This window comes from Salmo salar, chromosome ssa03, assembly GCF_905237065.1.
Source record: "Salmo salar chromosome ssa03, Ssal_v3.1, whole genome shotgun sequence".
Lineage (NCBI taxonomy): Eukaryota > Metazoa > Chordata > Actinopteri > Salmoniformes > Salmonidae > Salmo > Salmo salar.
This window is the reverse complement of record NC_059444.1, coordinates 59,712,083-59,725,357: the sequence shown is the minus strand read 5'-3', so window position 1 is coordinate 59,725,357 and position 13,275 is coordinate 59,712,083. Positions and strand designations below refer to the sequence as shown.

At 45.9% G+C, this 13,275-nt stretch overlaps 1 protein-coding gene across 1 annotated transcript in view; it reads left to right on the top strand.

Moving 5' to 3' along the window:
- Positions 1-13,275, top strand: part of LOC106600993 (synaptic vesicle membrane protein VAT-1 homolog) — a 41,533-nt gene that overhangs the window by 21,864 nt on the left and 6,394 nt on the right. The window contains exons 3-5 of the mRNA XM_014192825.2: positions 1,383-1,553; positions 3,138-3,227; positions 4,537-4,778. Coding sequence (XP_014048300.2) covers positions 1,383-1,553; positions 3,138-3,227; positions 4,537-4,778 — 503 coding nt within the window. The remainder of the gene's footprint in view (positions 1-1,382; positions 1,554-3,137; positions 3,228-4,536; positions 4,779-13,275) is intronic.

The following is a 13,275-nucleotide window of genomic DNA, read 5'->3' as shown; positions in this document are numbered from 1 at the left end:
TGAGACAGGCGTCTGTTTGAATGTAAATGTCCATGTTGTGAACGCTCTGTTTGCGTTGCTCAATTGGCTCTGGCCTCAGGCATGGGTGACCTTTATGGGCCATGTTCAGTCCATCCAGTCAGCCTCCATCTGTCCTCTCTGTTCTGTCCCACTACTTAACAATAACCTACTGAGACCTGGCTTAAGACACACACACACACACACACACACACACACACACACACACACACACACACACACACACACACACACACACATACAGTATGTTCAAAAACAATGAATCATACACACACCGATACTACATCAAACAGCCATGCTGATATAAGTTACACCTACAGAAAGCAATGCTCTCACACAACTGCCACTTTGTCTACAAAGGTCATCATAGGCAGTGCGTTGTTCATCGTTTCAAAGATTTGTTCCCTGTATGAGAAGGTTTTGTTTCAACTGGCACAGTTACGAAACTATGTTTTCTTGTTTTCTTGACCCCGTGTCACACATTGCTCCCATAGCCAAAACAAATACCCCAAATTACCCTAGATTCTTAGTCAGGTCATCTTGCATGAAGCTAACGTCAACCATTGTCATCTGACGTACAATGGCTACATTCTTTAGTTGTGGATGTTTGTGTGTCTCTACGTCTAGTTTTGGGTGTTCCTTTTTGCCCAGGGCGGCGGGTAGGAGGTAACGTGATGTGTGTTTAATGCTCTCCTTGCTTACCCCTGAGCCGCACACACATACACACAGCCAGCCTCTTATTGACTGACCTGGCCTGTCACAGTAAACAAAACAAATCACATTTCCCTGCAATAGAATGGATGTATATAATGGGATTTATGGGTGCATCAAGACATATTTATATCAGCTGAGTTGAATTTAGTTGGAGGTGTCTCCCTGAGTGAGTATCTCTCTTGAGGTAATGATTAGTGAAGCTTGGATAGGATTTATTCGGTATTATATCCCCATAGTTACCCTGTTTAGAGAAACAACTAGGTAGAAAATGAAGGGATACATACACAAGTCTAATCTCCAGCTCATCTTAACCACCCATCTTTGTCTCCCTGTCCTCTCTCTCTGCTTTACTGGCATGAATGGGTGGTTGCCACGGTCGCCACGGTCGCCATTGCGATGTATATAAAGTATTACACAGTGTAAATGAACAATATTTTTGAGCAACAATAATAATATATCAACAAAAACAATTCTACATGGAAAATAACGCACAAAAAAAAGCAACAATTGAGAAATGTAATTTACTAGGGCTTATGGGTATGACATGTTGGGAGCTTTTGTCTCTGTTGTATTAAAACAGGCCAGGATGTATAACCTGCAGCAACATCTACTGTATCTACGTTTTCTCCTAACCAACTCTCTCTCTCCAGGTGGTGTTGGCATCGCGGCCACCCAGCTGTGCCAGACAGTGAAGGATGTGACAGTGTTCGGGACGGCGTCGGCCAGTAAGCACGAGACCATCAGCCAGGGCGGAGTCACGCACTGCATTGACTACCGTACAAGGGATTACGTGGAGGAAGTCCGCAAGATCAGCCCCAAAGGTGAGAGGTCAGGGGTCATCTGACCTATCTTACAGCACTGAGATGGGCTGCGTCTCAAATGGCACCCTAATGCCTATATAGTGCACACTATGGGCCCTAGTTCGAAAGTAGATCACTACATAGGGAATAGGGTGCCATTTGGGACACAAGCATGGTTTGACCTATAATTTCCACAATGTGATCCATGAGATAAGTATACTGAGATGGCTAATGGGCCCTGAGTCCTAAGGATTACTCTGTAGTTGCAGTGTTGTGTTCGTAAAGTTGTGTTTGTCTTCCATTTGCAGATAACAAACTGCTAGATGTTTCCATTTCGCTGTGTCACGACTCTCAGCCACGATAGCTGGGGTGCATTTGAGACGGTCGGGATTGTAATAGGCACTAGACAGAAAAGTGCTTTTCCGCTCAGACAAAGTATTTGAGAAGCCTGTGACTCAGTGTGGATCACATCCCCCAACATATCCCCAAGGCCAGGGCTCTTATGATCCGTTTCTGCCTTAGGAGACATTTCATTCATTACTCATCACCGAAACAGAACGTCCTCCAATTCATCACTCTTTATTCACTTACCTCTGGTTTGATAGAAGCAGGTTGGAGGATTTTATACCAGGAGCTCATTTGGTAGTACCTCTCCCAGCAGCAGCAGCGAGACAGAGAAAAAGAGAGAGAAACAGAGAGAGGAGGGGGGGGGGATAACTGATATTCTGGACAGAAGAACATGTCAAATTAGTGGCGGGGATCGATGAGACGTCTGTCAGTCTGTGTGACTATGGCTCAGTTAGGGCAGGGTCCTGCTGAGAGCCTTGTGAATCAACAGGCCTATCAGCTAATGGACCGAGGAGAGGAGAGGAGAGGAGAGGAGAGGAGAGGAGAGGAGAGGAGAGGAGAGGAGAGGAGAGGAGAGGAGAGGAGAGGAGAGGAGAGGAGAGGAGAGGAGAGGAGAGGAGAGGAGAGGAGAGGAGAGGAGAGGAGAGGAGAGGAGAGGAGAGGAGAGGAGAGGAGAGGAGAGGAGAGGAGAGGAGGGGAGAGGAGAGGAGAGGAGAGGAGAGGAGGACTAACCCACTTTAAGGAGCCCCATGTTCACTGAAAAAAAACATAATTGGGAAAGAGCGAGACAGCATAGATATATAAAACGTTGCAGAGAAACTGGATGAGTCTGGGTCTCAAGCTTTGGTTTGTTCTTTATTCTCTCCAAGAAATCACTACCTGGGAATGGAATGGAACTCCAACAGACTAGGATAGGAAAATGTTTATTCCTTGTCTTATCAGTGACATTAAAATGAGTAGAATTCCAGCATTCTCTCCCCCTCCCGTCGTTTGGCATATGTATGGGCTGCTCTGCATAAACATAGCAAGGCCTGCCCTCCTCCCTTTACACCACTGGCATTCTAATATGATACCAACCAACCAAGCAACATTGAACTGTACTGACTACCTCTCTCTGTCTTTCCTCCTCTCCTCTCCACTCCTCTCCTCTCCTCTCCTCTCCTCTCCTCTCCTCTCCTCTCCTCTCCTCTCCTCTCCTCTCCTCTCCTCTCCTCTCCTCTCCTCTCCTCTCCTCTCCTCTCCTCTCCTCTCCTCCAGGGCTGGATATTGTGCTGGATCCTCTGGGAGGCTCAGACACCCACAAGGCTTACAACCTGCTGAAGCCCATGGGCAAGCTCATCACCTACGGTGAGACAGGAAAGGACAAAAGACCTCAATCATACATTGCTTTATTTCAACACATATCAATACCAGTGGTTTAGAACACAAATAGCACAGTGTGCACAAAACATACACAATGGGTTGGGTACACAACTGGGTACACAACTGCTTCCCTTCAGAGGTCCATGTCCTCAGTGTGTGTGTGTGTGTGTGTGTGTGTGTGTGTGTGTGTGTGTGTGTGTGTGTGTGTGTGTGTGTGTGTGTGTGTGTGTGTGTGTGTGTGTGTGTGTGTGTGTGTGTGTGTGTGTGTTGTCCGTGGGAAGGCCTCTGTAGTTTCTCTCTGTGATGATGCCAATTTGTAGCGGGCATGGCATGCATGGTACAGTGGGCTGGGGAGGCATGCCTGGAGAACAGGGCCTTGCCTTCTGCATTTTGCAAAAAAGACTACCCAACTACCCAGCATGGTGGTCCCAACCTGATCCATTCACCCGCTCAACCCTTCTCTACCCCCCACCCCAACACTCCCCCCGCCCACACTCCCCCTCCCTCCCTGCTGCTCCTCTACCAGTTTATCAGAAGTATGCATGGCGGAACAATGGCCGTTCTATCCGCACGGAACGTGGAATGTCTGAATGTAGCAGACTGAATACCTCTCCAGCTCCCTCTCCTCTCTCTAAGCACGCTTTGTGTCCCATCCACAGGAGATAGTGAAAGAGAGAGGATGAGACAGAGTGAGAAAGAGAGAGCGAGAGAGGAAGGCAGAGAGGGTTATGAGAACAGAGATTTAGAGAGAAAAGGGGATGTGTGGAAAGTGAGGCTGGGAGGGAGAAACGAGGACAGAGAGAGGGAACGGGAAAGAGACAGAGCACAAAGGAAGAGAGGCAGAACGGAGAAAGGACGTCAGCCTGGCAGTAGAACTGTCCTTCGGGAAAATGGGACTGAAAATGGGACATACTATAAAGATAATGTAAAAGAGAGATAAAAGAGGGGGACCCAGTGAAAAAAGTTGAGGGCAGAGAAGGTAAGGCCAGAGCAAGGGAGGTAGAGGGAGAAAGAGGGAGTTGGGGTAGATAATGAGACTGTGAAGTGGACTGAAGTGGACTGAAGTGGACTGGGGAACAATGGCTGATCAGTCAATCAATTATACACAGACCCAAACTGACCCTACACTGAGAATAAAACCGACACCAGGACCCCTGCCCCATTCACACACGTACACACGTACACACGTACACACGCACACACACACACACACACACACACACACACACTATTACAGGCAACCCGTTTTAACACATTAACACCCTTTAACCCTTTGCACTCTCTCCCCTTGCAGGCGCAGCTAACATGCTAGCAGGCCAGAAGAAGAACCTTCTGGCGGTGGCTAAGACCTGGTACCACCAGTTCTCCATCCACACACTCAGCCTGATCCAGAACAACAAGTCAGTGTGTGGCTTCCACCTGGGCTACCTGGACGGAGAGGTGGAGGTCATCCAGCAGGCCATGACCACCATCCTGGACCTCTATAGACAGGGCAAGATCAAACCACGCATCGACTCCACCTATCACCTCGAACAGGTGGGTGTGTGTGTGTGGGCATTTGTACATATGCATATTTGTGTGTGTGCATGTGTGTGTGTGTGTGTGTGTGTGGGGGGGGGGCTGTGTGTGTGTGCATTTGTATATATGCGTATTTGTGTGTGTGCATGTGTGTGTGTAAGGTTGGGCGTGGCTCTATGAGACTGGATGAGATTAGGCACATGTGTCTGTGAATAAAAGAAGAGGCTCTCCCTCCATCAGATGTCTCTTTGAGTGAAAGACAGAATCAGATTGACAGAAAGAGGGATAGAGGGAGGGTGAGAGAAAGGGAGAGAGGGGGAAGAAAGAGGGGGCTGATATGTTCATTGGTTAATGCCAAGTCCAGTCAATGGTTAGGCCTGTGATACTGACCAGAGAGAAGTGTTTCTCTCTCTACTGTCTCTCTCTATGTCTCTCTCTCTCTGTCGCTCTCTCTCTGTCGCTCTCTCTGTCTCTCTCTCTGTCTTCCTCTGTCTCGTTCTCTCTCTCTCTCTCTCTGTGTCTCTCTCTCTGTCTTCCTCTGTCTCGTTCTCTCTCGCTCTCTGTCTCGCTCTCTCTCTGTCTCTCTCTCTGTCTCTCTCTCTGTGTCGCTCTCTCTGTGTCTCTCTCTCTGTGTCTCTCTCTCTGTCTCTCTCTCTGTGTCTCTCTCCCTGTGTCTCTCTCTGTGTCTCTCTCTCTCTCTGTCTTCCTTTGTCTCGTTCTCTCTCGCTCTCTGTCTCGCTCTCTCTCTGTCTCTCTCTCTCTCTCTCTGTCTCTCACGCTCTCTTTCTCTCTCTCTCTCGGTCTCTCTCTCTCCCTGTCTCTGTTTGTATCCACAGCTTATTCACTTACTCTCTGTACTCTCTTTCTCCGCCTCACACCCTCCCTTTCTCTCTGTGTATCTTTTTCTCGTTTTTTCTCCTGTTGCCATGGTAACCTCCGTTGGTCTGCCAGTACTTCTGTCTTAGGGAGGGGCCCCGTGTATGACAATGAGAGACAGAATGGGATGAAGAAGTGGAGGATGGAAGAGGGTAGATGAGAGAAGGATTGAGAAATGAGGTGGATAGAGTTCAAGGAAAGATGATTGTAACAGGAAGTGGCATGTAGTAATAGCTGTTACAATTCCAATTGGTGTGAATTCTATTACATATCATCAGCATAAAACAGCTCTTAAACTTGAATTAATAAGATGGTATATCGATGAATGTGACCTGGGGGTCCCAGACACCACACCCTGACTCCATCTATCACCCCCCTCTTCTGTGACCTGTCCTGTCCCACTCCATGTCTGCACTATTAATCATTGAACATGTTAACACAGCATGTAGAAAGGCTGGTGCCTCATATTGAGCAACTCCGTCAGGGCTTTGTACTGTAGAGCATATTAACTCTGATGTCTACCGTTCTCAGACAGACAGACAGACAGTGCTTCTAGTTGTGATTATTAGTGCATACACTGCAGGAAGGTAGGGAGCCACTCACTGTGAGAACACTCAGAGTTAGACGGCTGAGCCAGACTTTCAGAGAGAGAGCGGAGCAGTGAGTGATTGAAGGCTGGATGCTTGAGTGCTTACAACAATTACAGTGCTGCTTCAGTAATTGGGCTCGTTGTGGTTTCATTCACACATCCACCCCTGATTACCACACCTCCATAGTCTGTCCTCTCTCCTCCTCTTCCTCCTCCTCCTCCTCCCCTTCATAGGTTTTTCATTAAAGTGATGTTCCAGAGTTTTTGTATAATATCAGCCAGAGGTTTTGAAAGTAGTGCTCACGGGTCAAAATGGGTCCCCGGAAATTGTGCGCAATTGTTACTACCATTTTACATTTTACAAAAAAAAAAAAAAATATATATATATATATATATATAATTTTTGGCCAATTCATATATTCATATCAAATCAAACTTTATTTGTCACATGCGCCGAATACAACAAGTGTAGACTTTTCCATGAAATGCTTACTTACAAGCCCTTAACCAACAGTGCAGTTCAAGAAGAAGAAAATATTTACCAAGTAGACAAAAATAAAAAGTAATAATAAAAAGTAACACAATAACAATAACGAGGCTATATACAGGAAGCACCGGTACCGAGTCAGTGTGCAGGGGTACAGGCTAGTTGAGGTAATCTGTACATGTAGGTGGGGGCGAAGTGACTATGCACAGGTAACAAACAAACACAGAGTAGCAATACTATACAAAAGGGAGGGATAGGGGTCAATGTAAATTGTCCAGTGGCGATTTTATGAATTGTAAAGCAGTCTTAGGCTTGGGGGTAGAAGCTGTTGAGGAGCCTTTTGGTCCTAGACTTGGCGCTCCGGTACCGCTTGCTGTGCGGTAGCAGAGAAAACAGTCTATAACTTGGGTGACTGGAGTCTCTGACAATTTTATGGGCTTTCCTCTGACACCGCCTATTTTATAGGTCCTGGATGGCAGGAAGCTTGGCCCCAGTGATGTACTGGGCCGTTCGCACTACCCTCTGTAGGACCTTACTGTCAAATGCCGAGCAGTTGCCATACCAGGTGGTGATGCAACCGGTCAGGATGCTCTCGATGGTGCAGCTGTTGAACCTTTTGAGGATCTGGGGACCCATGCCAAATCTTTTCAGTCTCCTGAGGGGGAAAAGGTTTTGTCGTGCCCTCTTCACGACTGTCTTGGTATGTTTGGACCATGATAGTTTGTTGGTGATGTGGACACCAAGGAACTTGAAACTCTCGACTCGCTCCAATACAGCCCCGTCGATGTTAATGGGGGCCTGTTCGGCCTGCCTTTTCCTGTAGTCCACGATCAGCTCCTTTGTCTTGCTGACACTGAGGGAGAGGTTGTTGTCCTGGCACCACACTGCCAGTTCTCTGTCCTCCTCCCTATAGGCCGTCTCATCGTTGTCGGTGATTAGGCCTACCACTGTTGTGTCGTCTGCAAACTTAATGATGGTGGTGTAGTCGTGTTTGGCCACACAGTCGTGGGTGAACAGGGAATACAGGAGGGGACTAAGTACACACCCCTGAGGGGCCCCAGTGTTAAGGATCAGCGTGGCAGATGTATTGTTGCCTACTCTTACCACCTGGGGGTGGCCCATCAGGAAGTCCAGGATCCAGTTGCAGAGGGAGGTGTTTAGTCCAAGAGTCCTTAGCTTAGTGATGAGCTTCGTGGGCACTATGGTGTTGAACACTGAGCTGTAGTCAATGAACAGCATTCTCACATAGGTGTTCCTTTTGTCCAGGTGAGAAAGGGCAGTGTGGAGTGCAATTGAGATTGCGTCATCTATGGATCTGTTGGGATGGTACACGAATTGGAGTGGGTCTAGGGTATCTGGGAGGATGCTGTTGATGTGAGCCATGACCAGCCTTTCAAAGCACTTCATGGCTACCGATGTGAGTGCCATGGGGCGGTAATAATTTAGGCAGGTTACCTTCACTTCCTTGGGCACAGGGACTATGGTGGTCTGCTTGAAACATGTAGGTATTACAGACTCGGTCAGGGAGAGGTTGAAAATGTCAGTGAAGACACTTGACAGTTGGTCCGCGCATGCTTTGAGTACACGTCCTCGTAATCTGTCTGGCCCAGCGGCATTGGGAATGTTGACCTGTTTAAAGGTTTTGTTCACATCAGCTACAGAGAGCGTTATCACACAGTCATCCAGAACAGCTGGTGCTCTCGTGCATGCTTCAGTGTTGCTTGCCTCGAAGCGAGCATAAAAGGCATTTAGCTCGTCTGTTAGGCTCGCGTCACTGGGCAGCTCGCGTCTGGGTTTCCCTTTGTAGTCCATAATAGTTTTCAAGCCCTGCCACATCCGACGAGCATCAGAGCCAGTTTAGTAGGATTCAATCTTAATCCTGTATTGACGCTTTGCTTGTTTGATGGTTCGTCTGAGGGCATATTTCTTATAAGCGTCCGGATTAGGCAGTAGCTCTAGCCTTTAGCTTGATGCGCATGTTGCCTGTAATCCATGGCTTCTGGTTTGGATATGTACGTACAATCACTGTGGGGACGACGTCATCGATGTACTTATTGATGAAGCCGATGACTGTGGTGGTGTATTCCTCAATGCCATTGGATGATTCCCGGAACATATTCCAGTCTGTGCTAGCAAAACAGTCCTGTAGTGTAGCATCCGTGTCATCTGACCACTTCCGTATTGAGTGAGTCACTGGTACTTCCTGCTTTAGATTTTGATTGTAAGAAGGAATCAGGAGGATCTAATTATGGTCAGATTTGCCAAAGGGAGGGCGGGGGAGAGCTTTGTATGCATCTCTTTGTGTGGAGTAAAGGTGGTCTAGGATTTATGGTTCCCTGGTTGCACATGTGACATGCTGGTAAAAATGTGTTAGAACTGAGCAATACTGTGCACCAGCTGTTATTGACAAAAAGACACACACCCCCACCCCTCGTCTTACCAGAGGTAGCTTCTCTGTTCTGCCGGTGCATGGAAAATCCCGCTAGCTCTATACTGTCCGTATCGTTGTTCAGCCACGTCTCAGTGAAACATAAGATGTTACAGTTTTTAATGTCCCGTTGGTAGGGTAATCTTAATCGTAGGTCATCAATGTTATTTTCCAATGATTGCACGTTAGCAAGAAGAATGGCAGGCAGTGGGAGTTTACTCACTCGCCTCCGGATTCTCAGAAGGGTGCCCGATCTGCGGCCCCTTTTCCGGCAGCTTTTCTTCAAGCAAAAGGTGTGGATCTGGGCCTGTTCCAGTGAAAGCAGGATATCCTTCTCATCAGACTCATTAACCTCTCTAGGGGGTGTGGGACGCTAACGTCCCACCTGGCCAACATCCAGTGAAATTGCAGAGCGCCAAATTCAAAAACAGAAATACTCATTATAGAAATTCATAAAACATACAAGTGTTATACATCGGTTTAAAGATTAACTTCTTGTTTATCCAACCACGGTGTCAGATTTCAAAAAGGCTTTACGGCGAAAGCATACCATCCGATTACCTGAGAACAGCGCCCAGCAGACAAATCATTACAAACAGTTACCAGCCAATTAGAGGAGTTACACAAGTCAGAAATAGTGATAAAACTAATCACTTACCTTTCATGAACTTCATATGGTTGCACTCACAAGACTCCCATTTACTCAATAAATGTTTGTTTTGTTCGATAAAGTCCCTCTTTATATCCAAAAACCTCTGTTTTGTTCGCGTTTTGTTCAGTAATCCACAGGCTCAAAGGCAGTCACAACAGACAGATGAAAAATCCGAAAAGTATCAGTAAAGTTCGTAGAAACATGTCAAACGATGTTTATAATCAATCCTTAGGTTGTTTTTAGTCATAATAATCAATAACATTTCAACCGGACAAAAGCTTTGTCAATATAAAAGGAAAACAAGAAAGGCGTGCTCTCGGTCGTGCGCATGAAAAACCTCTGGGACACTGCAGGGTCCACTCATTCAGACTGGTCTTACTCCCTCATTTTTCAGAATACAAGCCTGAAACAACTTCTAAAGACTGTTGACATCTAGTGGAAGCCATAGGAAGTGCAATTTGAGTCCTAAGTCAATGGATACTGTAATGGCATTCAATAGAAAACCACAAAAATTTAAAAATCCCACTTCCTGGATGGATTTTTCTCAGGTTTTCGCCTGCCATATCAGTTCTGTTATACTCACAGACATTATTTTAACCTCTATGGGCTAGGTGGGACGCTTGTGGTTAGACTCTCGTTAATCTAACCACACTGTCCGATTTCAAAAAGGCTTTACAACGAAAGCAAAACATTAGATTATGTCAGCAGAGTACCAAGCCAGAAATAATCAGACACCCATTTTTCAAGCCAGCATATAATGTCACCAAAACCCAGAAGACAGCTAAATGCAGCACTCACCTTTGATGATCTTCATCAGATGACAACCCTAGGACATTATGTTATACAATACATGCATGTTTTGTTCAATCAAGTTCATATTTATATCAAAAACCAGCTTTTTACATTAGCATGTGACGTTCAGAACTAGCATACCCCCCGCAAACTTCCGGGGAATTCGCTAACATTTTACTAAATTACTCACGATAAACGTTCACAAAAAGCATAACAATTATTTTAAGAATTATAGATACAGACCTCCTCTATGCACTCGATATGTCCGATTTTAAAATAGCTTTTTGGTGAAAGCACATTTTGCAATATTCTAAGTACATAGCCCAGGCATCACGGGCTCGCTATTTAGACACCCGGCAAGTTTAGCACTCACCATAATCATATTTACTATTATAAAAGTTTGATTACCTTTTGTTGTCTTCGTCAGAATGCACACCCAGGACTGCTACTTCAATAACAAATGTTGGTTTGGTCCAAAATAATCCATCGTTATATCCGAATAGCGGTGTTTTGTTCGTGCGTTCCAGACACTATCCGAAATGGTAAAGAAGTGTCGCGCGCATGGCGCAATTCGTGACAATAAAATTCTAAATATTCCATTACCGTACTTTCGAAGCATGTCAACCGCTGTTTAAAATCAATTTTTACGCCATTTTTCTCGTAGAAAAGCGATAATATTCCGACAGGGAATCTCCTTTTCGGCAAACAGAGGAAAAAATCACAAAGGCGGGGGCGGTCGGGTCACGCGCATAAGCCCAGAGTCCCTTGATCGGCCACTTGAGAAAGGCGATAATGTGTTTCAGCCTGGGGCTGGAATGACGACATTCTGTTTTTTCCCGGGCTCTGAGAGCCTATGGAAGACGTGGGAAGTGTCACGTTAGAGCAGAGATCCTTAGTAAAAGATAGAGATGGAAAAGAAGTTCAAGAAATGGTCAGACAGGCCACTTCCTGTAAAGGAATCTCTCAGGTTTTGACCTGCCATTTGAGTTCTGTTATACTCACAGACACCATTCAAACAGTTTTAGAAACTTTAGGGTGTTTCTATCCATATGTAATAAGTATATGCATATTCTAGTTACTGGGTAGGAGTGGTAACCAGATTAAATCGGGTATGTTTTTTATCCAGCCGTGTCAATACTGCCCCCTAGCCCTAACAGGTTTAACAGGTTTGGAAACTTTAGAGTGTTTTCTATCCAAATCTACCAATTATATGCATATCCTAGGTTCTGGGCCTGAGTAGCAGGAAGTTTACTTTGGGCACGCTTTTCATCCGGAGGTGAAAATAGTGCCCCCTACCCTAATGAAGTTAAAATAAAAAGTTTCCTCCAGTCCACGGTGAGTAATCGCTTTTCTGATGTCCAGAAGTTATTTTCGCTCATAACAGACGGTAGCAGCAACATTATGTACACAATAAGTAAAAAAATTACACAAAACGCAAAAACAATAACAAAGTAGCACAATTGGTTGGGAGAATGTAAAACGTCAGCCATGTTCTTCGGTGCCATCTTTAATTCCAATTCCAATTTATTCCAATTCGTACAATATGTTACAAATTTGTAAGTGCTTAAGATCCCGGACTGCATCTTTAAGCGTTCTGTCCATCTGAATATCACCAGTTGCTCCCTCCCTCTCTTCCTCTCCCTCCTTAACTCCGACATGACTCCCCCTCTTCCATGCCTGTGTGTGTGTGTGTATATGTATCTCAGGGCCAAGCTTTGACAAGGCTTTGGGTTGCTAGGAGATGGCCCTCTGTTGCCATGGCATTGGTCGTTAGGTGGTCTGCCTGCCTGCCTTCCTGCGCGGGCTGGAGTGGGTGGGGGTAGAAGGGAGGGGTGGAGAGCAGAGGAGGCTGGTAGGAGGAGCTTTAGGAGGAGGGGCTCATTGTAATGGCTGGAATGGATTAAATGAAACGGTATCAAACACATCAAACACATGGAAAGCATGTTTGACTCTGTTCCATTAATTCCATTCCAGCCATTAGACAGAGCCTGTCCTCCTATAGCTCCTCCCACCAGCCTCCTCTGATGGAGAGACAGACGCAGACATTAGGCAGAGCCAAGCGGTCGATATAGGGTAGGACTGGCCTGTCTAGGATCCGCCCCTTTGTCACTATGATTGACAGGTAGGCAGGACAGGAAGAAGCCTATGGGTCAATCAATCCTGGCTGTGGCACAACCCTGGGGACCGGCCTCTGACGTGACACTGTGACAGGCACCTAGGAACCAGTCAGTCAATGATGGTAATGTGACATGATCAATGCATAGTCCAGCTCTCAATGAGTCCCCTACGTGTTATCTATCCTGTGGTTTAATTAAACATATGGGGACGACATAGACAGTTTTAAACTGTAGTACTTTCAAATGAAAATAAATGTAGAATTTAGCAATGTATTTGATTTTTTAAACACAGAATACCGATTCATAATTCCACCGGTTTTTCTTCGTTCTTTCTCTCGATCTACATGATTCTCCATCTAAAGCTTTTGCTCTTGCTTTCTGTCTATCAAGCACTGACTTAGGCTCACGTTTACACGATCTCTCCCTCTCCATCTTTCTCCCTCTCTCTCAGTTATTAATACATCCTCCCACTTAAGGTTGTACAACCTTCACTCTCCTATATTCTGATACTTGCCTATAGTTTATGTTTAAGGAGTGATAGACTGGGAAATGTATGCTTGCGGTGCCTGGCATC